This window comes from Neolamprologus multifasciatus, chromosome 6 (assembly GCF_963576455.1).
Source record: "Neolamprologus multifasciatus chromosome 6, fNeoMul1.2, whole genome shotgun sequence".
Lineage (NCBI taxonomy): Eukaryota > Metazoa > Chordata > Actinopteri > Cichliformes > Cichlidae > Neolamprologus > Neolamprologus multifasciatus.
In genome coordinates, this window is record NC_140444.1 from 4,689,292 (window position 1) to 4,715,803 (window position 26,512).

Genomic DNA, 26,512 nt, shown 5'->3' on the forward strand with positions numbered 1-26,512 from the left:
CTGTGATTTAGAAAGGTAAAGAAATGTTGTTAACAGGTTGAGTCTTGTCAGTGGTCGTTGCTTCTGTGAGGGCTATCCGACGGAACTCATGCCATTTCCCTCTTCGGCTCTACACTTCTCCGGCTCCAGCGGCTAACAGCAGTTAGCTTTGTTATGCTAGCTGGCCATTAAGCCGGAATATTTATCAAACCCTTTGGCGAGTCCTCGTCAGAGCCTCACAGCGACGAGCATCCCAAGATCAACAAACTGAATATCCCTTATAGCTCGCTGTTAGATCACGCCTATAAGTAGATGGTGTTTGGACACAGGAGACGGTCTCCCTCCCTCGCTGTCATGCCTGTGGTACCGTCGCTCCTCCCCGTTTTCTAAGCTCAGTTTTTTTCCACCTCTTTCATAAAACCCGCAGCGTGCCCGACCTCTTCTGTTCAAGTGAAGGACACACAGCAGAGGACAGTCAGCATTATCATTGCAATTCTGAAAACATTAAATAAAAAATAAATGCTTCTCTGCTTTTACGTTTTACATTTTAGCTCTAAATATTGGGAGTTTTACGGTACAGCAGGTGAAACGAGCTGTGTTAATCTGACAGATGACGCTGCGCTGGTTGCATAAGCTGTAAATGCCCCTTATGGGCTGTGCAATGTAGTTCATGTTCTCTGCAAAAAAATGATAATTCAGTTGACATGAGGACGTTTTTATTATTATTCTGACTTGATTCTTAATTTAAAGTTTACGTAGATCGGGGTGATTAAAGAATTTTTAAAAGTGTTTGTGTGGGGGGTAGAGGGGCACAAGAAATTTGAATATTTGATCATTCACTGACATAGAAAACATGCAGGTGACAGGTAAAGGGCCTGGTTTACTCTAACTGCCTATGTGGCTCTCACTCTGCCATAGAGGTCAATGTATATATAAGTATGAATGATTATTAGGAGGATGTAAAGAAAGAGAGGACAAAAAGGAGGAACTTATGTGCCAAAAAGAGGGCTACCACCTTATCTGTCCAGATTACTGGTGTTTCTGTTATGAGTTAGATCATGTTAATTTGTGAGTGCAAACAGTGTCCATACATATTTTAAGTGGCTTATCTAGCTTAAATTTTAGAGTTTTTGAGTTTAATTACTTTTACTTAGTTGTCTACACCCCCTGCGACAGACTGGCGACCTGTCCAGGGTGTACCCTGCCTCTCGCCCTATGACAGCTGGGATAGGCTCCAGCGCCCCCCGCGACCCTGACAAGGATAAGCGGAAGCGGATGGATGGATGGATAGTTGTCTACACTTTCTGGCCTCATCCTGAGAAGTTTACCCTACAAAGAAAAGTTGTTTGGTGGTGGTCTCTTACAGCTGCTTTACGTGTGTAGTGCTAACAGCATTGTGTAATACTAACACAAAGACGTAAGATCAGGCACTGTCTCAGCGACGCTGCAAAATAATGTTGTGAATACATTACAGTTATTTTCCAAAAAGTCACTTTTCACCAGCCCAGCACCAAAGTCATTTCTATTCACCTGAGTTGGCTCAGGTGAATAGAAATGAATACATCTGAGGGACAGCTCAGGTTGAGCGGTTTGAAAAAAAAAGTACGAGAGGTACATTTCAGATCATTTGGACATGTGTTAAATATGGAACTGCTAAGAAATAAAACAAAGGAAGACAGAGAAGATTCATGGATGCTATGAAGGAGGACATGCAGAAGGTTGATGTGACAGAGGAGGATGCAAGGGATGGGGTGAGATTGAGGTCACCTCTAAAGGGAGCAGGTGGAAGAAGAAGAACTCAATTAGTTGTTTAACACGTTAATGAAGATAAAATTAAGTCAAGTCAAATCAAGTGGCTATGTAGTCATTTCAGCCATGTACAGTGGTACAGTACACAGTGAAACAAGACAGCGTTCCTCCAAGACAATGGTGCTACTTATAATAGACAGTCCACACAGAACTACATGAAGTGCAAGTGTTCAGGTGGGTGAGGCCAGATGTAGGTTCAATTCAATTCAATTCAATTTTATTTATATAGCGCCAAATCACAACAAAAGTCGCCTCAAGGCGCTTCATAGATACAGAGAAAAATGTAGGTTGGTGGTAATGGCATCCTCTGTTGACCGGTTGGGGCGATAGTCAGTGGAGTGGCAGCAGGGTCTTAATGAGCCTCATGACAAGCCTCTCGAAGCACTTCGTCATGATGGGTGTGAGTGCAACGGGACGGTAGTCACCGAGGCAGGACACAGAGGACTTCTTTGGCACAGGAACGATGATGGTGGCCTTGAGGCACATTGGGAAGACAGCAGTACTCTGGGAGTATAATACTGTCACTAGTTTATGAGTAGTAGAAATGCAAATAATCATGTCTTTGTCTGAAAAATAGAGTATATAAAGAGTTACAGGACTCTCCCCCAGACCACAGCAGGAGATTCACACACTGGCTCATACTCATAATACAAGTCAGAGCTTTACATTAAAAATGTTAAGTGTGTTTTCAAAATTGGAGTTTATAGTTGGGTTGGTTGGCAGTTCATGTTTTGCCTTAGCTAAAATTAAATATTTATACTTCCAATAACAGCATTAACATACTACAGGTCATGAAGAAGACCTTTGTAATTTTCATTGTCAGTGGGCTGAAGAACTTAATTAAAACATTCTAACAGAAATGTAAATGCTGTAATTTGATTCTTTTGATAAACTATGTAACTTGGATGGATGCGATGCTGGCGTGACCACAGTGCACACGTGTGATGTTGCTCACAGTGGTCCTGTCACAGTGCAGGGAAAGTAGGACCCAAATGCAGGACTTTCTGAATGGAGATGGTGCGTTTATTTACAATGAAAAGAAGCTTTAAAACAGTGCCAACAATCCACAGCGTCTGTGTTCTGTGAGCGCTCGTTCCTAATCCCCGTGCCGTGATCCGTGGTAAGTGTTTAGTCCTCCTCGGTGCCTTTGTACAACAGTGTGCTGCTCCCACCACACGTTTCCACAATCCACCTGGAAACGAGAGAGTCCACAGTGAGTACTGTCCCATCCACCGGCCGACAAAAACACTTTAACCATTCCAACAGGAGAAGTTCAGTGACCACAGTAACTAGAGCAAGAGCACTGACTATGTTCCTAGTTTAACAATCCCGCGCTGGCTGCCTCTCCGATCCTCTCTTGAGTAGTGTTTCCTTGACGATCCGCAACAGGTGGCTGATTACACCAGGTGTGGCTGGCTCAAAGGCTGAAGACTCTCCAGGCCTGGTATGGCAGCAAAACACACACACCACAACACACACACCCAAACACAGAGACAAGGAAACAAGGGACCAGCAGCAGATCACACCAACAAACAACAATAAACAATCCACATAGTCAGATAGAAATTATAATACTCATTAAACCCAAGAACAATGCATGAGCCCTGACTCAGGCCCATCGACCGCTCAGGGAGTTTGTGTGTTTGCTCAGACACATGAAAAGTCAGAGGGAACATTGTCTGCAGGAAGAGCTGTATTAGACATTCTTATTATCAGAACTGCTGTCTGAACTCTGTCATACCATCATCTTCATCAGAGCGTTGGCATGCGTCCCTGGAGTTTGGAAGATCCTGAGGTATTCCTCTCTGACATCCTTCAGTGGCAGTTACATAAAGTACATTTTATCTTATTGGCATAAATATTGTTCATAATGGGTTGATTTTTATTTTCAAATTAAGAAAAAATGTTGAAAAATGTCCAATTCTGTAAATGATTAAAGGTTGCCATCTTGCTGTCTTCTTTTTCAAAACTCATTGCAAAACTTTAAAATTGTTTGGACGCTAATTAAACCGTGTTTTAGTTAACAAATAAATGTGAACCTTCATGATATTAAATCTCATTTACTTTAATAAAACCAGTGTCTGGCATATAGTTCAGTTTGTGTTTGTCTCCATCTAGTGTTTAGTTAGAATCATTACAAAACTGTTTGACTAAACCATGTCGTCTTTTACTATTAAAAAAGCTTTTTAAAGCAATTCTTGACCCAAAAAAATCTGTCTGTAGTCTCAAAACATATTTAGCCTTATATGTTTGTATGTTCCCTATTTCCTCCAAGACAAGTGACCCAATCTAGATGAAACTTTAACTAAACAATGCCTAGGCCACTGTGAGTGCCAACATTTATAAGTTATACGCAAATATTTAGGATGGAATGTCAGATCACAATGGTGTCTCACAATGTATCATAATAGCATTGTAACTATGTATGTGTGTTTATGTTTCTATATAAAAGAAAATGGGGTAGTTCAAGACTTTTGCACAATACTGCTATAACTGTTAGGTTATTATTTACTTTTTTAATTAACAACAAACAAAATAATTATGAAATTAACAGCATCCAGATTTGGTGAAGAATTCTCCTGGTAGGCTAAAATCAATGCTGAAGGGACAAATGTTTCTGAATACTTAGGGAGCTCTGGAGTTGGAGGAGGACTCAGATTATCCGTGCACAATGAATTCTCTAAGGAACAGTCACTTATTTGTGGGATTTCTGCATCTTCCTCCTCCTCCACATCTAGACAGCAAGTCTGCTTACAGTTAGAGTCTGAGCATGTCATGCTGTCAGATGTCTTGTCTGTGATTTTTCTGCTGATATTCAAGATGCATTCAAAAATCTCAGTCACATTATACACCATTTGTATAATGCTCATACCTGTCACTGAGTCATGAGTTTTTGGGGTAGGAGCTGGCCCTGTGATACGAGCCAGCGACGTGTTGACTTTTTTAGTAATTTCTGCTGAAAACAGCTTCACTAATATATCTGAGTTGTGGGACTTACCTTGTGCCATGGACAGGGCTTCACCAAAACAGTGATGAAGGGTGTTTCTGAAGCTGGCTTGAATATTATTTTCTGGTACTCTGCAGCAGCTGCACCCATCCTGCAAACTTACCTTATCTCCACATGCATGATTGTGCCCCTTGGCAAGAACCTGAGGTTCTACAACCTCCAGGACCAAGGCGCTAATTTCTTCTATAATTGCATGGCACATGTTGGACAACAGAATGACAACTTTTGATCCAGGGTCACCATCGGCTAAGGATGCCCACTGACTAAAAGATTAAAAAAAAACAAAAAAAACAAAACAATAAATACTTGAGTAAAACAAACATTTAATCAGAGTATATGTGTGTATGTAGTGGTAATTTTTGCTGCTTGTAAGTTTGATGGCTTTAAATTTGTGACTTACTCCTCTGAAACATCTTTCACATAGGGGGTGATGATTTTTCCAAGATTTTCCAGGGTCAGAAGAAGCAATTTCAAATGCCTGCAATCCAATTCTCCCATTTCCTCCAACATCTACAAAGAAAAGGCAGTCAGATTTTTAGAAATCTTTGACACAATAACAAAATGTTCTGCAATGGGATTTTAAAATCGTCACTGTTAAATGCTTTGCACTACAGTTCACTAATGAAAACAAACAACTGATGAGACAAAAATATATGTGTGATATGTCACACTAACAATATATAGTATATTAACAATTTGACATTTTATATAGCAATGTACTGAAGCTTATTTGATCAGGAATAAAAGTAATTTATCCAAAAATGCTAAATGCTCAACTTTGTTTTGTTTCCTTTGTTTTTTGGGGGTTTTTTTTGTTTTGTTGTTGTCCTTATCCGGTTGGAGCAACGAAATGATTTCCACAGATTTCCTTCTGTTCACTTCACTAAATTCTGTCATGTCTTTACCGTTTAGCGCAATTGCAAACTGCACGTTTTTCAAATTATTTCCAAGTATTGATTAACCGCTGAAACTTCTTCACGACAAAAGTCTGTCTACAGTTTGAATTCTCGGGTTCTAGATAATAAAGCTGACATCACAAAGCTGACATTCGATGAGTCCGTCTAGTCACTCAACAGAAACCGCATTACTTAAAGTCTCTAGTGACATTATGATGTCAGCTGACTCCGGAGCATCCTCAGTCATGGTTTTGTTGGACTTGACATCTGCCTTTGACACCATTGACCATACCATCCTGATTAACAGGCTCCGGGACATAGTCGGTGTGTCCGGTCTGGCTCTGGAGTGGTTTCGGTCGTACCTCTCCAACAGATCTTTTAGTGTTTTTGCGAATCGGTTTATGTCACATTCTAAGGATCTGACATGTGGGGTACCGCAGGGTTCAGTTCTGGGTCCTATTCTTTTTCTTTTTACCTATAGGACTTATAATCAGGCAGTTCCCTGAGGTGTCTTATCACTTCTATGCTGATGATATTCAGCTCTATTGGTCTTTTAAGCCGATGGAAGTCCATAAACTGTCCTCTTTAATTAAATGTTTAGCTCCCATTGAACAGTGGCTTGGTGACAACTACTTACAGTTGAACTCTGAGAAGTCAGAAACATTAATTATTGCCCCCGACAACCAGATATCTCTAATCCAACAACATCTTGGCTCTCTTGGCTCATCTGTTCACCTGAGCCTCAGGTACCTTGGTGTGATCTTTGATTCTGCCATGTCCCTAGAACAACACTCTCGCCAGTTGATTAGGAACTGCCTTTTTCAGCTAAGAAACATCTCCAAACTGCAAACTTTTCTGTCTAAATCTGAGTTAGAAATGGTTATTCATGCTTTTACTTCATCTCGCTTAGATTATTGTAACAGTCTTTTCCTTTGTTTGAGCAAAAGGAATCTTGACCGTCTCCAGTTAGTCCAGAATGCTGCTGCAAGGCTTTTAACTAAGACATGAAAAAGAGAGCACATTACACCAGTGTTACGCTCATTACACTGGCTTCCAGTACATTTTAGAATTCATTTTAAAATCTTGGCACTGACTTTTAAAGCTTTGAATTGCCCCTGCCTACATTTCTGATCTTTTAGAACCCCACGCTCCCTCTCGCAGTCTGAGATCATCGAATCAAAGGCTGTTGGTAGTCCCACGAACTCGTTTTAAGACCAGAGGTGATAGATCTTTTAGAGCGGTGGCCCCCTGTCACGGCTGGGGAGCAGTCGTGTGGTGTATTGAAAAAAAAAAGGATCCAAAATGCAGGTACTGGCTGGGGTGCGAGTGAGTGTTTATTTACAGACGTGATAAGGTGACAAAAACAGGAAGAGCAGAGCAGGGAGTAAACAAACCTAAACTGGGAAAACTAAAGAAATAAACTAAACCAAACACTCACGGGAGGAGGAGCAAAATGCACAAAGAAAGATGGCAGAGAGACGCAGAATGAATACCAGGTAACACAGAGTAATGCAGACTGACATGGAGTTAAACAGACGACGCGACAGAGAGCACAGGAAAACACAGGGCTAAAATACACGGGGAGTAATCAGGGAATGGGCCACAGGAGGGAGACACAGCTGGGAGAAATTAGGCTAACGAGACAGGGGAGGGGTAAAACTGAACACACTGACATGAGACATGAACTTTCAGAATAAAACAGGAAACTAACAGACACAGAACCAGACAGGACACTGAACTTGACAGGCAGACTCAAGAGCAGACACAATAACACCATGGACAGACAGAGGGAACACAGGCAGGCATGAAACAAAAACACTAACACATAGCAAACCTAAACAAAAGACAAAACAGAATAAACGAGAACAAAGAATAATATAAAGAAACACAAAACACCGAGTCCTCAGACTCAGGACCATGACAACCCCAGGTTGTGGAATGCTCTCCCTCCATCATTGTGTTGCCTTGATTGTATTTATTCTTTTAAAAAGCAGCTTAAGACTCATTTATTTAGATTGGCTTTTAATTAGATTTGTGCAGTATGTTTGATTATTAATGTATTTTATGTATTTCTGTTTTATATTACTATGAAGCACTTTGTGATTTTTATCCTGTGAAAAGTGCTATATAAATAAATTGATTTGATTTGATGATGACGTGATATCATTCATGAGTAGGGATGGGTATCGTTTAGGTTTTATCCGATACCGGTGCCAAACCGGTACTTTTGAAACGGTGCCGGTGCTTAAACGGTGCTCAAACCGGTGCTTAAAGAATGGAGAACACAAAAGTGGTCCAAAAACCTCTCATGTTCAGCTGTTTTTTTGTAAAAAGATAACAATGTTAGCCTTTTCTGCAGCTATGGGGCATATATGGTATCATTCTTGGCTGGAAGCAGTGCTTAAACAATGGAAAAAAACACAAACTTTGTCCAAAAACCTCTCATGTTTAACTGTTTTCCACTTTTTCTTTGGTCATTTTAGCCTTTTTGTCCAGGGTGAAGGGAGTATCTGCCATCAAACAAGAAGACAGCTGCATGTAGCTATGATGGTGTTTGCTAGTTCACCTTACATGCATTAATGTAATAACGTGGTTAGCCTACTCAACGTAAATTACACACGAACAACATTAAGCTACTCACGCAGAGAAGAACGGCTGCTGCTGCATCATCATCCTCATCATTTCTGCTACACTGGCAGGGCTAGGGGCCAGGACTCTCCTCTTCGGGTTTTTGGGGGATGTTGCTAATTCCGGGTCCGATAACAGGCAACCCACAAGCAGTAGATGTGCTCGGTGTGAGGTCTCGCAGCAAGCTATCAAATACGGCGCATTTCTCGGCTTTAAAAAAAAAACACTATGCGTCGCCAGGTGTTTCATCAGATTTGAGGTGTTACCTTCTTTGACAGTATCACAGTATCACCTTAAACCACTTGTTGCAGCTGCTGAGTTTGCATCTTTTGCTGTGAAGTACAGCCAGACTTTTGACCGCTTCGCCTTGGACATTTTTAATTTGTAGCTCTGCTCTAAAAGAACGTATGTACCTGGACCCGCCTACTATTCTCGGAAACTTAAAATGATTGGCTAGAATCTAAAGTGTATCATTCCATACCAGTTGGTGGCGGTAATGCACCTTTCAGTTGTTTGCCAACCGCCAATACAAATGTAAGGAAGAAGAAAGTGTATCACAGCTCAGGAAAAAAAGCACCGAAATAAAGCACCGAAATGTGCGCTGCTTTTCGGTCTGGTTACTACCGTTTATGTCAGAACCGGTGCCATCATGGCACCGGATACCGGTACCCATCCCTATTCATGAGGGATACATTTGACATATGTTTCACATATTATAGACCAACAAGTTATTTATAGCAGTTTAAATACAAGCAGTCAGTTTTTGGCAGACAATCACTTTTTGGCACAACACCTGTCCAGCCAGCCAGAGAACCCCCGGCCGCCCCGCTCCGATCGGTGCCCATGAAATCCCCAAAATGCGCTGGCATGATGTCGGGCAGCATGGGTGTGAGCAACTTTTTTTTTGCCGATGCCCATGATGCTGCACCCACCACGACGCAGCGCTGGCCAATGTCGTCCACATCAAAAACCGCTGCTGTCTGTACCACATTTTTCTTGTTAAGGTAAACTGTTCTGCAGTAAATCAATCGACCACCAGATGAAGACAAACACTGTGACCTCCACAAATGAATCGAAATACTTTCCGGTTTTGTGACAGTAGATTCATCTTAAATATTAATAACTTTTCGTATACTTAAGTATACAGTATTTACACATTTACCTGTTTATCTTTATTATTTTCAAATGTTATAGCTGTTTTTGGCTCGAATTGTAAACAGAACAAGCACTTCCTGCAGCATTCATCATTTCTGTCAACATTTTGAGGAGTTGTACAGACATGCTGCTTTGTGAAATACTTCTTTTGTTGTGCTTTAAGAATACTTCAGCACCAGCAAAGATTCATTTTACTGTTATTGTTTAACTTCAAATCCTGTTGTGATCAATATTCGTGGTTTTCAGGGTTTTTATGGCCAAGAACAGTGTTAATGTGTACAGAGCAACACGAACACGGTGTACAGTCGAGTCTTAATAGCTTACTTACAACTGGGCTCGTCAGGCACTCTTCTTGGCTGCAGTGGTTATTATTATATTTACATGCTTCCAGCTCCCGTTTTTGCTCGATGACAGCTCGTACTTTTCCTTTTTCTCCCTCCCTCGCTCACAGACACATAACGTGTATGGCAGTCCATTCTCCCTGCAGCACGGACTACACTGCCTATGATGCTACATTCTTTAGCGCTATACCTGTAGCATTCTGCCTATTAGCTTAGCACAACAGCAACAAAAAGGCCTCTCTCACCCAGGAAACACACAGAGAGAGAGCGTCACCGTGTAACCATGGCAACTGTAACGCTGCCACCTGGAACAACAGGAAGTAGCTGTCAAACAAAACCCAAACAGTCCTGACCCGCCATAATATGAAACAGGGAAGTACCGCCGTGTAATCCATTTATTTCAACAAAGTAACTGTATTCTAAATACCACCTTTTTAAACGGTAACTGTAACGGAATACAGTTACTCATATTTTGTATTTTAAATACGTAACGGCGGTACATGTATTCCGTTACTCCCCAACACTGCTTATAACATAATGTAAATATTCAGCTTTTAGCCTTTTAACTAAAATAAAGGGCATTCACACGTAAATGGTTTTAGTTTATTTACCACAAAATGCTCCAAAATAACATTATAAAACATCCTGTTGTGTAAAATTAAATGGACCCCTTTTACTTTTAAACTAGTGTCAGGTTAAATGTTGATTATAGTTCTAAAAGACAGCACACACATTATAAACACTCTCAAACTTCAGTTACAGTTTTTCTTTTCATTTTTACATTTAATTTTAATTATTTTTTTTATGTGGAGGCAGTCAGTTTTCATTGATTACGTTTCAAATTTGACCGCATACAGTCGAAGCATATTTTCAATACCAAATGCCCCCGGCCACTAGAGGGCCTGGACGAAACAAGACAAAAATGTAACTTTCAGTGTTTTCACACACTCAGCTCTTTATAGAAACACAGATATAAGCATGTTGATGCTGTATTAATGTTACTGTGTGAATGTGATTCCTATAAAAACCACTTCCCGGGTATTTTATAGCTTAAAGAACTAGAGAAGTGAACTAGAGGAATGTTCCCAGTGAAAAATCTAAAGGTCCTGCTGTACTCCACCATTACTTCACCACTACTCCACCATTATTACTTTACTACACCATTAGAAAGACAACATCTGACCATATTGCTGGCAGTTCACCCAACTGGCACACAGAAATACCCTGCAGGTGTGTACGAGAAAAGAGCAGCATGAGAGCAGGAAGTGGTTTTCATAGTCAGTTTCCTGTAGCTTTGACAGGAAACTGACTCTTAACTGTCAACAGCTTGTAAACTCTCAGGTAGCTGATACCACATGATGTTTATTTCTCACAGATATCAGTTTAGTGGTCTTACTAAAAAAGTAAGACTGGGTCCAGAGTCTTCCATACAATATTTTTCATGTATATTTGACAAGAAAGATGTTGTCCTTGGTGGTTTATTTCATTCAAGTTACCAAGAAAATGAATCTTATTAACTGTATAGAGACTGGTGATTTATTAGATTCATCCATTCATTAAATATCTTCATATTACACATCTTGCCTAATATTGTGTCACGATGGATTTCTACTACTTTGCAACATGCAAAACCACATTTCCCTTGCTCATAATGTGACTGACTGAATCTGACAAGTAGGCTTCCTTTGAGGTCGAGGTGGACAACCTAAAACACACATTTTATTATAACATCTGTGGATATTTCTTTGAGTTTCACACAAATTGAATGCAGATTTGTTTTATTTTTTTTGACAGAACAGGAAGAACAGACGACAGGAAGTATTAAATGAAAACACTGAACTTCTCTGTGTCATTTCATGAGGAAGCAAACAGCCCAGAGAGATGGGAGTAGTGCTGCAGCACAGCAACCACAGGCAGAGCAGCTAAGTCGCGTGTTGTTGATCAACGTTTTTGCAAGACAGGAAATGAGAAACAGACAGTTAGAGGAGATACAGACTACGTTGTCTTCCTTTCGCACACGCAGCAATCTCCAAAGCGGCGGTAAATTAGGAGGGAGACAGGTGAATTCTCTTGTGAAGGTTTTTGATGCAACCTTGAAAACAGAGAGACTTGTAGTTACACCCTAAAAGTGTGAAATGGGCACTGAGGAGAAGGATCCAGAGCCTGCAGCTCAGCCAGCATCAAAGGAGCAGGGATCACCTGAGAAGGAAAATGAGCCTCCACAAACATCTGAGACCAGCGATCCTCTCAACACATACAAGTGGCATACTGGCTCCAAGGGAACCCTCAATGAGCAGAAAGAAGAAGGAGAAGGAACGCCGGCATCCTCCACATCTGCCATGGAAAAAATTCAGAAGGCCTCTAGCAACAAGTGGAGCAAGATGCAAAACTGGCGCAAGGCCTTGAGCGAGGACCCCGGAGAAAAGAATTCATCCAATGGGAAAAGCAGCGATGCAGCCAAGCCTGAAAAAGCCTCCGGAGGAACAAGAAAGAACCCCTTCAGGAGGGCCCTGTCCGAGCCTCCTGGCTCTCTGTTTGCAGCCCTCTCCACTGCCAATTCGGCTCACGCAGCTTCATCCTCTGCTGCAGCCACTTCTGCTGGCACAGAAGCCTCGGGGGCTGCCTCCAGTGACCCCTCACAGAAAGGGGGCGGAGGGGCACTTTTTAAAAAATATCTTCGGAGTGTGTCCCAGAAGCTCAAGAAGCCAAAGCTACAGCCCCGCAACAGCACGCCATCCCTTGCAGGTAAGACTACTACAACAAAAGTGCAGCGTACACACAAAGCCCTGCGCATTAAGGTCATTACTCCAAGGTCAATCCAAATATTATGTAAAATATCAGAAAATGTTTCCTATTTCCTATTTGCGATCACACAATTTGTGATTTCCTGTTAAGTAGTTAGGACCATTTAATAACACTCAGCAGTATGAGTGGTTTGGGTGACCTCTGTCAAAAGTGCATCTGGAAATTTCATCTGCAATGTTACTATTAAGACTATTTTAGCATCTGGCTCAGTATTAAACAGACGTAGAAATAATTAAAGAGAGAAACTGAGAATTTAAATAGGCTTACATTATGTGAAAATACGTTATAAATATAAATAATTTAAGTAAAAGAGTGGATCTCAGAAAAGTTACAGGTTATGAAAGTGATGAAAGAGTTAAATCCAGCCAAACACCACTGAATGACTTTGACACTTCCAAAAATATCTTAAACATCAGCAAACAATTTAAACAAAATGTTGTAAAGATATTTGAGCCATTACCCAGTAAAGTAAATGATAGTGTGAACTCGGATATTGTGACAAATCTGATGTCTATTGATGGCTATTTAAAGTCCCCTAACCTCAAGAAAGCTCTTTTAGAAGATTTGTAGATGCAACATTTACATCCTCAAATAAACAGTAAAAAATTATCAGTACAAAGACAAAAGGAAAGTCTGTAACTGTTGGAATATTTTCTAAACAAACAGTAAGTATTATAGGCCGAGATTAAAACATTAGTAGCAGCAGCAGTAGCAGTGGTAGTAGTAGTAAATTTGTGAGGAAGTATGGAGTCATTGGACAAGCTTAAAATCTAAGCCCTGTGTCCTTCAAGTCTATGTTTAAGGGCTCTCTCCTTGTAGATAACAGATTTCTCTCCTTCTAAAAAGCAGAACCCAGACAATCGTCATTATCTCATTTCAGACATGAATCATTGCGAGACCAAAACCGCCAAAACAGCAGAGAAATGACCCAGAAATTCAAAGCAACTGAAGAACTGTAAACCAGCACCCACACTTAACTAGATTCACTAACCAACTTCCCCAGCGCTGAGAAACAAATGCATACTAAGAGGTACATGGCTAAAAAATGTACAGCAACATAATGTGTTGTTGTGACACAGAAGTGTCTGTGCCCCTTATGTGAAAATGGTAGGCAAATCCAACCAGAAGCCTTCCTGCTGTTAAGATACAAAATATGAACTCTAGTCAGATTTGCAAGCATTCCTGTACTTGTGCAGAAACTAAAAAGGAGTGTCCTCAGACAGCTAATACAAATGATGTCTGAACATTTGTCTAATGTCATCAGAAACCTCAATCCACCTCAGGACAGATTCAAATAGTTGTACCTATACTGAAGTTCTCTAGACGTCTTTCATCTCAGCTGACAGGAAGTGAGAGAAACATCTGCAACACACACAGACAGATCATGCAGGTGAGCCAAATGAGGCATGGCTGCATGGAAAAGATATCATATTTTATTATTAAAAAGAACAAGAAGAAAATATAATTGCTTTAAAAAACAAGCATTAGTTTCCTGCCACCTTCTGCTCTCCTGGGCTTTTATGCATGTTTTAGTAATGCAATATTATCTTTATCTTCTGCTGGCGTTTCAAGAACAGCGTATACTTGATAGTAAGATAATGTAAACATTAAGACGACATAAAAGCACAATGGATGTTGACATCAAGTGAAAAAAAAAAAAAAGACACAAAAAACCTAACGACAGCCCACAGGATGTGCGCAGGCCTTCATGGCGTGTAATAAAAAAGAGAGAGCAATAGCGTCAGTGGCCAAGGCAACACCTCAAATGGGAGTGGCCAATCGCTGTGTGAGATAAGTGTCATTACCAAAAATCAAAAACAAACCAGCCCGGCAGCATACGCCTCCAGTTAAGCAGTATCTGTACATCGTAAACAATTTACTGTCAGTTCTTCAAAGTGAGAGAAATCAGCACATATTCAGCATGTGATTACATGTGTACGCTGACCTTACATGATTGATCAGTATCAGAATGTGTTTGTCTGTGCGATGTTTACTTGAATTGCAGGTTTGAATGAGGTTGTGCCGACACCAGCCGGACCCTGCGAACTCTCAAGACTGCAATGGGTCCCGCCTCAGGAGGTCCCCTTATGGGACATCAGCAACTGTTGCCTGGAAGATGGGCAGATTCTCATTTCCCCAGAGGAAGAGGTACCCACAGCTAACAGCATGTTATTTACACTGATTTCAAATCATGTCGTCATAACCACGGAGTGTGAAAATGCCCGTTTTTGTGTGTCCGTCTTAGCCAACAATGTGGACTCGAAACCGTGTCAGCAGCTGCTTGTCCAACCTCAGCATGCAGAACCTTGTAGACATTGACACAGGTCCGTATACACACGTAAAGCAAACAAAATGATGTGCAGATTAAAATGCAATGAAGAGAAATCATCAAACACCCCCAGCTTAACTGCTACTGACATCAGCCATGACTATTGCACTATTTCCGCAGAAGACACAGAGGAAATAGCTAAATGTTTGTTCGTGGCAATGTCGTTAAGATCGCTTCCTCTGTGTTTTTTTTTCCCTCTGGGGGAGATAGCATCAAGACAGGGTTTTAGCAGTCCAATGAAAACTCGCAGAAAGACAGAGCGCTATGATATAGTCGGTAGCTTCCATCCATGCAGTTTAGATATTTTGCTTAGAAGAGGTTCAGACACTGCACTGTGGAGGTGTTCGATCCTGCAGCGACTGGCCGGGTGACTCAATCGGCTCTTTTGAAGACGACAGAAAGGAAATGATAAAGACACAGAAGCTGAAGTAACAGGACTTTTGCACACACCTCTGGACTAAATGATAGGATTTAAACGCTGGATTGTTTGTGGTGGGAATTTGGGTAAGCAGCGAAAAGAAAATCGGACACCTGTGTAATCTTGTAATGAAACACATCAATATCGCTGACTTTAGATAAGCAAAAGAGGATATCGTGATCTCCAGTTAGAGATATCAATTTTCTGACTAAAAGGTTAAAATGTTCACACAAAACAGGAAAAATCAAAATGGGAACATTTACGTTTGTTCTCTGTAAAGCTGGAGTAAACTATGTGTTATTTAGTGACATATGTGCAATTAGTTAACTTTACTGAGTTAGGTCTAGCTATCAGATTACAGCTATAAACCACATCCTGAACCGGCTCATCTGAACCCATCTGGAAATATTAAAACCTTTTGCTTGATGTTTTTGAGAGTCTTCAGTAGAAGTTGTTTGTGTTAGATGAGTGAAAAAACTGAATTTTGCTTGAAAATTAGTCATAAAATGGTTTGTTTTCATATCAGCAAAATAATCACAGGTTATTTAACCCCAGGTGCTCTCATATGACCTGGAAGTCACTTACTGTAATGGAACTTAGCCAATTTTAATTGTATTAATATTCGTGCTATTCCTGCTTCACCAGCGCACAATATCTGCTCCAAAGTTAGGCTGCCAACCATTTGATTTGATGCCTGGAAACAACTGACTCACAGAAAGGAATAAATATGTAGAAGTACTGACCACAAACTCTAAATGGAAATAATCAGTACTGCCTATAATTTAATTTAGTTAAGCTAACTTGTCTTGCCAACACTAATGAAAAACTGACAGAGAATTCCATTTTCATCCCAATCCCTAGAATGCAGCCCCGACCATGGGGGCCAGCTTGGTCCTCGACCAAAGGCTCAAGATGGCGGTGTGAGGGTGAGTGCAGTATGCACCAGAGACAATCTTTGCGCTAGTTTTCCTTTTCCTGTTGACACAACACATAATTGCCCAAATGCACTGTGTTTGCATTCTTCACCCGTAGGGACTGATCAAGCGACGTCTTGAGAACAAAGCCAAGAGGAATAGCAACACCCAGCTAAACCAACAGGGACTTAACAAAGGACGCAGGTAAAGTGCACTGCTGTGTTTTTCAAAGCAGATATACTGCACTCCATATCCACCTTTGGTCTAAAGTAACTTCTCTCATTGTCTTTCATAATTTAAGGCCAAACTCTTATCTTCAAAAAACCCTGCTTATAATCCATCTATCATGTTCTTAATCACTTCTTCAACAATAGACTAACCGATCAGTTTCATAGTAAACCTCACTAAAGGTCCAAGAAGCTTGCAAAGAAAGCAACTGGACGTCTTTAAGTTTTGGAAACTTAAAAGAGTTCAGCATGACCTGGTTGACCTGGTTGAGACACACACATAAAACCTCACTAAAGAATAATTCAAACATGTTGGCTAAAAATTTTGGGAAAATAAGACTTTGCAAGATGTTCTTTTTAAAAACAACCACAGTGTTAATGTAATGTCTCTGTAACGGCAACCTTCAGTCCTTCTTTGCCGTTTCTGCAGGACGTAAAGTTTCTGACTCGTGCTGTTGTTAAGTAGCTTGGATGCCTTCCGGTAGCAAAAATGAGGCAAAGGAAAAAAGGGGCAAAACATTTATTTTCCATATAAATCGAAAGGTACAAAACAAATGCCTCTGGTGGGAGCTCCGTTTACATTCCCTCTATGTTACAACAAAAAAAACATTAAAACGGCGACAGTCAGAAAACTGTTGCTCCACGTCCTGCTTGCTTACCTAACCTTTTACCCACACCCCTCCGCATGCTGGCCAAATACACACCCCCTTTACGACATTTATCAACACTTTACAACAACAACAAACTAACAAAGCAGGATTAATTTATGGAGCACAGCCTATTACATTATAACATAAAATGATCAAGATTATAATAGAAACTTAAAGATCATGACAAATACTTAAATATGGCATGATGTAACTGAGTAAAATATTGGCCTGGACTATCCAAGCTCCAACAGTCTCGATGGTAAAACAACCTGCAGGTAGTGAAAGTGTACATTGTGAGTACCTTTGACAAATCTCCATCTCCTTTTTTTGACTGAATTCTTCCACTGTGTTTAATTTTAAGGCTCTATGAATCCCGAGAGTCTGTGTCAATTCCAGTCAGTCCGGTGGGGACGCTAGATCTGAGTGCAGACACCAGCACCGTCATCAGACCGGTCCACAGCTCCATTCTGGGGGAGAAGTACTGCTTTGAGGTAGACTTTAAAGGGGCACTCCCATAGATTCATTAACGAGTACCGTAAAGTATTCCACGACCGCTAACTGTTAGTTTCAATGTGCTATAGGTGATAAACTCTGAGAACACCCACTGCTTCGGCTGCTCCTCGGCTGCTGAACGTGACCGCTGGATTGAAGATCTGAGACGAGCTGCCCAGCCCAACAAGGTGAGCTTTCAGCTGCCGGTCCCACCGGTCACGCAATATTCAAATTGTGTTGTGCTACTAATAACATTCATTGTATTCACAGGACAACATCGAGCGCACAGAGAACTCGCTGAGTCTGTGGGTTAATGAAGCCAAGGATCTGCCACCCAAAAAGCGTTATTACTGTGAGGTACACCTGGATGGCACCTTGTTCGCCCGCACGACCAGCAGAGCTGTTGGGAAGCTCCCAAACCGTTCCAGCCTGGCAGCAGATGGCTCCGCTGGGTCTTCGGGAGGCCTGGGGGCCAGTGGAGGTGCGACTGGAGGGTGCCAACTGTTCTGGGGAGAATTCTTTGAGCTCGACAACCTGCCATGTATCTCCCAAATCAGCCTGCACCTCTTCCGGGAAGAAGAGCCCAAGAAAAAGCGGCATTCCCGAGACGACTCCAGTCTACACCCTCTGGGAAGCGTGACCATACCTCTAGCTGACATTCGAGGGAGGACCTATCAGGAGAAGTGGTACCCCATCACTCCATATAAGGCGTCAGGCTCAGCAGGGAACAAAGAAGCTTTGGGGCCGCAGGCTTCACTCCGCATCAAGGCCCGTTTCCAGAACTTGCAAGTTCTGCCGATGGAGAAATACAAAGAATTTGCCGAGTATGTGACTGTGGATTATGTAGAAATGTGCAGAAACTTGGAGCCACTTCTGAATGTGAAGGAGAAGGAAGAGCTGGCGGGAGCTCTGGTCCACGTACTCCAGAGCATCGGCAAGGCCAAGGTAAAGAATGAGCATAAATTAAATTTTTTTAATGCAATTTATGAATCAGACTTTATTTTTTCACAATATGTATCAAAAATACAACCAGAAGCATATTCAGACGTAAGTTTTTATTCCTTAGGAATTCCTCATTGATTTGGGCAACGATGAGGTGGAGCGTCTTGGAGAAAAAGAAGCAATGATCTTCAGAGAGAACACACTGGCCACTAAAGCTATAGATGAATATATGAAGCTGGTTGGTCAGAAGTACCTCATCGACACACTAGGTTGGGCAGATCAGTCGTAAAGGTGGCTGCTTGCATTCAATCGTACTGGGTTTTCCTGAACTCTATGCTTTCTTTTCAATGCAGGAGAATTTATCAACCGTCTATATGCATCGACTGAGAACTGCGAAGTTGACCCTCGTAAATGTCCTGCGGCTGAACTGTCAAGCAACCAGAAGCACTTGAGGGAAACCTGTGAGGAGGTGGTGCAGAAGATCATTGAGCTCCATGGGTGAGAGAAATCAGCTTAACATACAATAAATGATTTGGGCATCTCTCACATTCAGAGATCTCATACTTGACATGCTTCTTTCCACTAGGCCTTTTCCTGAAGAGTTAAACAGGATCTTCTCCAGCTGGGTGGAGGTGTGTGAAGACCAGGGCAAACCGGAGATTGGCCATCGGCTCATCTCTGCTTCCCTCTTCCTTCGTTTCTTGTGTCCTGCTATCCTCAGTCCTTCCCTTTTTGGTCTGACGCAACCGTACCCGGAGCCAAACATCCTGCGTACCCTTACGTTGACAGCCAAAGTCATCCAGAATCTGGCCAACTTCACCTTGTCAGTAGTTTATGTCACGTTTGTGCATTTGTTCCTGGGCAAATTGTTTGCTTTTGTTTGTTTTGGCATACTGAAAGATATAATCTGGGAATATGGATAAAGATATTTTTTGTTGCACATGTACAATAACAATAAAGGGCCTGAAATAAATACCTAAAGTAAATTAAATTTGTTGTTCTTACTTAGGTTCGGGGAAAAGGAGGAGTACATGCTCTTCATGAATGAATTCCTGGAGCAGCACTGGGATGGAATGAGAGGCTTCCTACAAACGGTGTCGAGTGGAGACACTGAGATTGCAATGACGTCCTTTGACGGCTACGTGGATTTGCCTCTGCGTTTGGCTGTGCTCCATGGACTGCTGGTGGACATCATCTACCAGAAGGACCAGGTAGGCAGGCAAACTAGTCCAGTTTGGTAGTTAGTTTTAAATTGTGTGACTCTTGCATTGCATGGCTCCACTAGCTAGCTTAACCACAGTGGAAGACAATTTATAAGCAGCTATCAGGGGGATACTTATAATTATAGAGTTTATATGAAGATTTCATTTCATTTATTTATAAAGCACATTTAATAACAACAGGGAGTTGACCAAAGTGCTGTACAAAATAACAATTAAACAATGACATTAACAACAACAACAGGTAAGAAAATTAAAAGAAAATTAGGATAAAAGAATTGGTAACTCTCAAACAGTTTCAAAAGCCAGAGTAAAAAAATATGTTTTAAGATGCGATTTAAAAAAAGTAACAGTTGGGGCCTTTCTAATGTGGAGAGGTAGATCATCCCACATTTTTGGTGCCACAACCGCAAATGCCTGATCTCCTCTATGAACCATCCTAGACTTATGTAAGGTAAGGAGCAGGTGATCGCTTGATCAAAGGGCTCTAGAGGGCGTATAAAGGTGCAAAAGGTCAGACAAATAGTCCGGTGCCTGGCTATTTAGCACTTTATAAGTCAAAAGTAAGATTTTGAATTTAATTCTAAAACGCACTGGAAGCCAATGAAGGGACGCAAGCACCGGAGTAATATGTTGGTGTTTCTTCACACGAGTCAAAAGGCGAGCTGCAGCATTCTGTACAAGCTGGACTGACTGACAGCCACATATAGATAACTTCAGTTCCAACTGTCAGTTATACATGGTGTACTCACGCACTAATTCTAACCTTTAAGATTGTGTTGACAAGATGGAGGCTTTACAGGACTGTTTCCAAACGCTTTTGCTGTGGCCCCCAAGTGGACTATGGGGGTACTGCAGATAAAGTCACAAGAATGACATAGATAGATGGATATTATTTTTATTTTTCTGACCCCCCCCACACACACACACACACACACTTTTTAATCTGTCAGGTGACGTAAGTAAAACTATTGATAGTGAACTACAGATACAGAAGGAAATAATCTTATTCTTGTGATCAGAGTTCTGATTAAAGATAGGGTTTGATTTTTGTTATCTAGTTACACAGATTTGGACAGCTGTAGCTACAACTGTAGCTGCCTCCACCAGTGTGTGAATGTGAGAGTGAATGAATAGTGGAATTGTAAAGCGCTTTGGGTGCCTTGAAAAGCGCTATATAAATGCAATCCATTATTATTATTATTATTTAAGAGATTCACAGCTACCCGTTTATCCCATATAAAGATTTGTAAACAGAATCCTAATTTTAACACTAAATAGGTCACTGGCAGGTTAAGAGATTAAAAGGCCTTGTAGAAAAAATGTGGTGTGTGTGGTGTGTATCACTGTGTTGTTTGGTCATAGATGTAGTTTTTCTCTCAAGTTTACCAGAAGCAATTATGTATCCATTCACTATATAAATATACTTATTTCATGCTTTGTGTATAAGTGAAGGTTAACATGCTACTTGTTTCTCCCTCAGGAAACAGTTGACAAGCTGCACCCTCTGCCTTCAATTCTGAACCAAATAACAGAGTCACTAGGCCCTGAAGCACCTCGGATAGATATTAACAGGTATGTTGATTTGTGTGATTTGTCCATCATATTAGTTCTGCTGCGTGTTACTAAAACAGTGCTATTCCTGCAGCCAAACAGGACACATCAAGCCAGTGTATATTCCTCCTAAGGACTTGAGCAAATACAGCCCTCTCCAGTCGTCTCTCCAGCATATTCCTCAGGAATCCAAAAGCACACGGGACAACAGGTCAGTTTCAAAGGGGCACAGTGGAGGTCAGACGCAGCTCCTCCCAATGTCAGTGTGGAGGAAGGACTCTCTCAAGCTATTCAATTACAAATTCAGTTTGTGTCAGATAGATTAGATTTTTATTCCATTTAGCATCCTTTGTCTGTGCATTTTAAACATGGTACAATGTGTTCATTGGCATTTAAATAATTAACACTGATCCGTTTATTCACCGTGGATGTCAGGAGTCAAAAGAGGAAACCGATCGCCAGAACTCAGAGTGCCCCACACAGACGTCCGGCACAAGTAAAACGTGAGATGAAGAGGCAAACGAGCTCCGAGGCTCTGCCGACATCTGACCACGAACAGGAGGCGGATCCCAACCAACCACTTATCTCACCGCCAAATACTGTGAGTATAAACAGGAACTGTGAACTGCCTGTAATAGCGACTGAGCTGCGCAGCTCATGTTCTCGTGTTTATGCAAAAAGGACTTCAGCTTTTCATACAGGAGGCTATAGTTCATACTCTAAAGCCTTTAAACAATAAACAGCCTTGGCCATTTTTAATGACCAAGCATGACTAGATTTTATACAGAAATACTATGAATCTGTTTTTGTTTATCTTATCTCTACTGTATCTTTTGTCTGCGAAAGAAATGTTGTAATATAATTACAACATTAAGTGTTTAAAGACATTACAAAACATAATTACCAGTGTTGGGAAGGTTACTTTTAAAATGTATTCCATTACAGAATACAGAATACATGCCCCAAAATGTATTCTGTAACGTATTCCGTTACGTTACTCAATGAGAGTAACGTATTCTGAATACTTTGGATTACTTAATATATTATCATGCTGTTTACAACTACATGAATGTACTATTGCTGTGATTTATTACTGTTACTGAAGGTCCGCGGCTCCGAACTGTAGTAAAGGCTAATACGGTGGGTTCTGTGTCGGGCTCGTAGCCGAAAAATAGCTTTACTTTGTTGTCTGGGTCAACTTTGCTTGCGAGAGACAGAGAGAGGCGTTGAAAGGCTGCTTATTGTTTCGGAGGAAAACACGAACACGGTGTACAGTCGAGTCTAATAGCTTACTTACAACTGGGCTCGTCAGGCTCTCTTCTTGGCTGCAGTGGTTATTATTATATTTACATGCTTCCAGCTCCCGTTTTTGCTCGATGACAGCTCGTACTTTTCCTTTTCTCCCTCCCTCGCTCACAGACACATAACGTGTATGGCAGTCCATTCTCCCTGCAGCACGGACTACACTGCCTATGATGCTACATTCTTTAGAGCTATACCTGTAGCATTCTGCCTATTAGCTTAGCACAACAACAACTGCGCTCTCTCACCCAGGAAACACGCAGAGAGAGAGAGCGTAGCCATGTAACCATGGCAACCGTAACGCTGCCGCTTGAACAGAACGTAGCTGTCAAACAAAACCCAAACAGTCCTGACCCGCCACAATATGAAATAGGGAAGTACCGCCGTGTAATCCATTTATTTCAACAAAGTAACTGTATTCTAAATACCACCTTTTTAAACGGTAACTGTAACGGAATACAGTTACTCATATTTTGTATTTTAAATACGTAACGGCGGTACATGTATTCCGTTACTCCCCAACACTGCATATGTCAGTGTAACAGCAAAATACAGATAAATTTGTTTCTAATCAACAACAAAGTACAGTTGTTATCACAGTCAGGCTGTTTTTTTTTTATCTGTTGTTACTTCCTTTCTTTTGTTCAAGTTAAATCTGGATCAGATTGTTTCTAGATTTGTAATATTTAAATATTTTATGCAGAAACACTCTAAATATTCAGATTAATGGAATTCCTGAGAGCCGTACATTATTGCAGAACATTACATTGCATTGATTGGAAGTGGACAAACACTTATCCTTGCCACACTTATCGGCCAGGTCCAAGTTTTATGAGTAGTGGATAAAAAAACATTTTTATGTCTAGGAATATCACAACAGCATACATAAACACAGATCAGGGGTCTTAAGTAGCACCACTGAGTCACGCTTCTGTAAGTGCACACATATTTTTTTCAAGTTTCACTGAGAGGAATAACGCGGGGAGTTTCTGCTCATGTTTTCCCAGAGCGTCTCTGTCAAGCGTGCACCTGCACCGGTTCCCTGGATTAAACCCGGGGACCCCAACCCACCAGGCAGCCACAGCCGGCAACCGAGCGAGATCAAGACTGAGAATGAGCAATTCAGCTTACTGGATAAGGTATGTCAAGCCTCCTACATATTATAGTGACAGTGTAAAGTGTTTGCTTTCAGTGCTACGGTTTATATGATGTCTACGTGTAATGACAGCATGCTCAGGAGCTGTCGGAGCTTCGCCTGGGCATAGAGCAGGTGACGGAGCGCGAGCTGGACATGGCTAAGCGCCTGGAGGACTTCATCATCCAAAGTCAGGACCAGAATGCAATACTGCAGGAAGAGGTCAACGAGCTCAGGAATGTGCTGGCTATGCGTGAGGAGCAGCTTGCCAGCGCCACCTTCAGGTTAGTCTGTGCATTAATGTGTGTGTTCCATTTGAAAGTAAACACAAGGTGTGACTAAAGAAATTGAAAAAATCTTTATCCAGTTTAAATTTGGAGGATCTCATACTTAAAACCAGAAGGTCGTGCATCTCTGGACAGTGTTGAGAGCACCTACTATTTTAGATCTCTCAGTGACAGTCATGTTCGATCAGCTTGCACTCGTGCAGTGGGATCTCCCTCCATGTGTCAAAATCTTCTGACCTCTGAATCCTCTTTCTCACACTACACAAAAAGCTGCACACCTGTAAATCATGCTCATGCACCGCTACAACTGCTCCAGAGCACTGGCACCAAGGCATCATCCTGTCTTCCCTAAAGTACTGCACCTAAATTCTATAGCTACCTAAAATTTGATCCCACAACGAACCAATCAGTGTTGAGCACACACATTTAAAAGCACACTCTATCTGAGCTCGTAAACTGTGGACTCTTACTCTGAAAACAGCTAAAATCAGGAAAGAGTTTTTAGATTTGAGTTTTTTATCAACCAGTTCTCAGAACGTTTTGACCACACCTCATATATTCTGTTTTTAAAGCATGCATTTTGTTTGTGCTTTATCCTGTTCAATCTGCAACCTCAGTGTTTCTCTCTTAACAGCACGTCTTCTTATCTGTGTGTTTTGCAGGCTGGGTGTGATTGAAGAGGAAAGGGAGGAAGATGAGAGGAAGCTGAGTGTTGCCATTGCAGCAGCCGAGAGAGTGAATGTGCTGGTAAGTGAGATGAAGAAAGTCCACTGTCAAAGAACAGTGCTTGTAAATAGTTCACTTCAAGATCCACATTTTTATTCTCCTGAACCCCACAGAGCAGTGTCCGCTGGTGCTCCCTGGTGGGCTATAATGGTACTGCAGGTCACCTGCCCTGATTTGATCTAGAGAGTATCCGGTATTTTGTCAGTCATCACGAAGGAAGTCCTTATACTTCCACTGCGTCCAGTGGGATGCAAAAGATTTTCGCATTTTAAGTTGAGATAGAAAAATAGAACCAAATCACTGATTTTTAAAATTTTCAGAAATCAAAAACTTTCTGGTAGAAGAATTTGTGTCCATAGAGAGAACACTAACATAAAACAGTTCACTTAAATGATTAAGTAGTAACATTTAGTACTTTTTTATATAATTATAAATTTAATAATTTTATTTTCTGCTCTGTTCTGACCTAGTTAGACTATTCTAACATGTGCAGCTAGCGCAGGCTTTGGAATTTAGCCTAGGAATACCTACTTTTTTATGCTCTATATGCAATTTAATTTAATTTATGAGCAATATAACTGCATGATATTTATAAATTACACTTTGAGTCATGCTACTAGTAGAGATGGTCACCTCTCTTTGCAAGCCCATTCACTGGAGGAGTGAAGACAGCCAGAACTGGCTCAGAGCATCTCAGTCCAGCCCTAGAGGTCCTTAAATTAAAACGCAGCAAACTAAAAGGCAGAAATATATTCATTAGTCTCTTAAAAACTGTAATGGAATCTGCTATTTAATAACAGAGGGTGCAGGTTATGTTTACTATGCAGGCAAACACAGTCTGCCTCAAATCGTAGAAGCTACCTGTGTTACCTTAATCATCAGCAGTCACTGAATTCTCTGAGATTTGTGATCATTTCATAAACAACAGTGTATTTTATGCCTGATTAAATTAAACCCTCAAAATATTTAGCAGAATGCTGGTGACTTCACTTTAGGGGAATGCCAAAACCTTATGCAGGAAAAAGCCCGGATCACTGCTGATAGATAAACATCCTCTGCATATTTCAAACACTGCCTCTATTGTTATCAGTAGGCTAAAAGATTACAGTTTCATATGCTGTAGACCCATAAAAACTGAATATTTAAAAGCAGTTAAATGCAACTATACTGATTAAGTTTGATAAGAAATGATCTGAGAGTGGTTTAAGTGTATTTGATGCCCTTTAAACAAGCTAATTTGTATTTCTTAACCAAATATGTTCCCTTTAAGGTACTGGATTTAAAGTTTAGCGACAGTGGATGATTTCAGCATATTAACAGCTGTTTTTAATGTGCTCACACAGGAGGAGCAGTTTGCAGGTCTGCTAAGGGACCTTCAACAGCTCAGCGAGGCGTACAAGAGCAGCCAAAACAACACACAGCATTCTGACAAACCACTCAACACCACCTGAACCCCGAGAAAAAGGGTTACGCTTTGGGCTTCACAGTTTTTACACACACACACACACACACACACACACACACACACACACACACACACACAGCCTGATGCCACAATCATGAATTCCTGGTTAGATATAAGTATATTTTATAAAGATACCCATAATGAACTCCAGTTAAGGTGAACATGAAGGCTGTAGGATTTGTTCGCATTTCCTCTTTCACTGTATCTCTGCTTGTAAACCGTTTTTTTTTT

At 41.1% G+C, this 26,512-nt stretch overlaps 3 protein-coding genes and 1 long non-coding RNA gene across 7 annotated transcripts in view; 2 read left to right on the plus strand and 2 right to left on the minus strand.

The window, feature by feature from the left end:
• Positions 1–303, minus strand: part of LOC146516203 (SEC14-like protein 1) — a 41,781-nt gene extending 41,478 nt beyond the window's left edge. For 2 of the 3 annotated variants that reach the window (XM_085162768.1, XM_085162765.1), the window contains exon 1: positions 1–303. The gene's annotated coding sequence lies outside the window, so the exon portion shown is untranslated. The other variant, XM_085162767.1, reaches the window with a different exon arrangement.
• Positions 1–8,584, plus strand: part of LOC146516196 (uncharacterized) — a 390,625-nt gene extending 382,041 nt beyond the window's left edge. The window contains exon 2 of the long non-coding RNA XR_014874555.1: positions 8,051–8,584. This is a non-coding gene — a long non-coding RNA (uncharacterized LOC146516196). The remainder of the gene's footprint in view (positions 1–8,050) is intronic.
• Positions 116–23,679, minus strand: LOC146516204 (uncharacterized). The gene is made up of 3 exons (XM_085162784.1): positions 22,664–23,679; positions 5,196–5,305; positions 116–5,058 (listed from the first exon to the last, which is right to left on the minus strand). The coding sequence occupies exons 1-3, from the start codon at positions 22,808–22,810 to the stop codon at positions 4,305–4,307; spliced, it is 1,011 nt and encodes a 336-aa protein (XP_085018910.1). The 5' UTR covers positions 22,811–23,679; the 3' UTR covers positions 116–4,304.
• On the plus strand, positions 11,632–26,510 carry rasal3 (RAS protein activator like 3). 2 transcript variants are annotated; one of them, XM_085162744.1, is made up of 19 exons: positions 11,632–12,560; positions 14,626–14,768; positions 14,866–14,944; positions 16,229–16,293; positions 16,400–16,485; positions 17,520–17,649; positions 17,740–17,838; positions 17,921–18,595; positions 18,717–18,861; positions 18,946–19,090; positions 19,179–19,415; positions 19,602–19,803; positions 21,296–21,387; positions 21,461–21,577; positions 21,802–21,967; positions 23,676–23,807; positions 23,897–24,087; positions 24,753–24,837; positions 26,160–26,510. In XM_085162744.1, exons 1-19 carry the CDS (start codon positions 11,951–11,953, stop codon positions 26,265–26,267), a joined length of 3,507 nt encoding a protein of 1,168 aa, XP_085018870.1. In that variant the 5' UTR covers positions 11,632–11,950; the 3' UTR covers positions 26,268–26,510. The 2 variants fall into 2 exon arrangements, with proteins under 2 accessions (XP_085018870.1, XP_085018871.1); XM_085162745.1 differs by lacking the exons at positions 11,632–12,560; positions 14,626–14,768; positions 14,866–14,944 and adding an exon at positions 14,976–15,453.
• Positions 26,511–26,512: the final 2 nt, after the last annotated feature.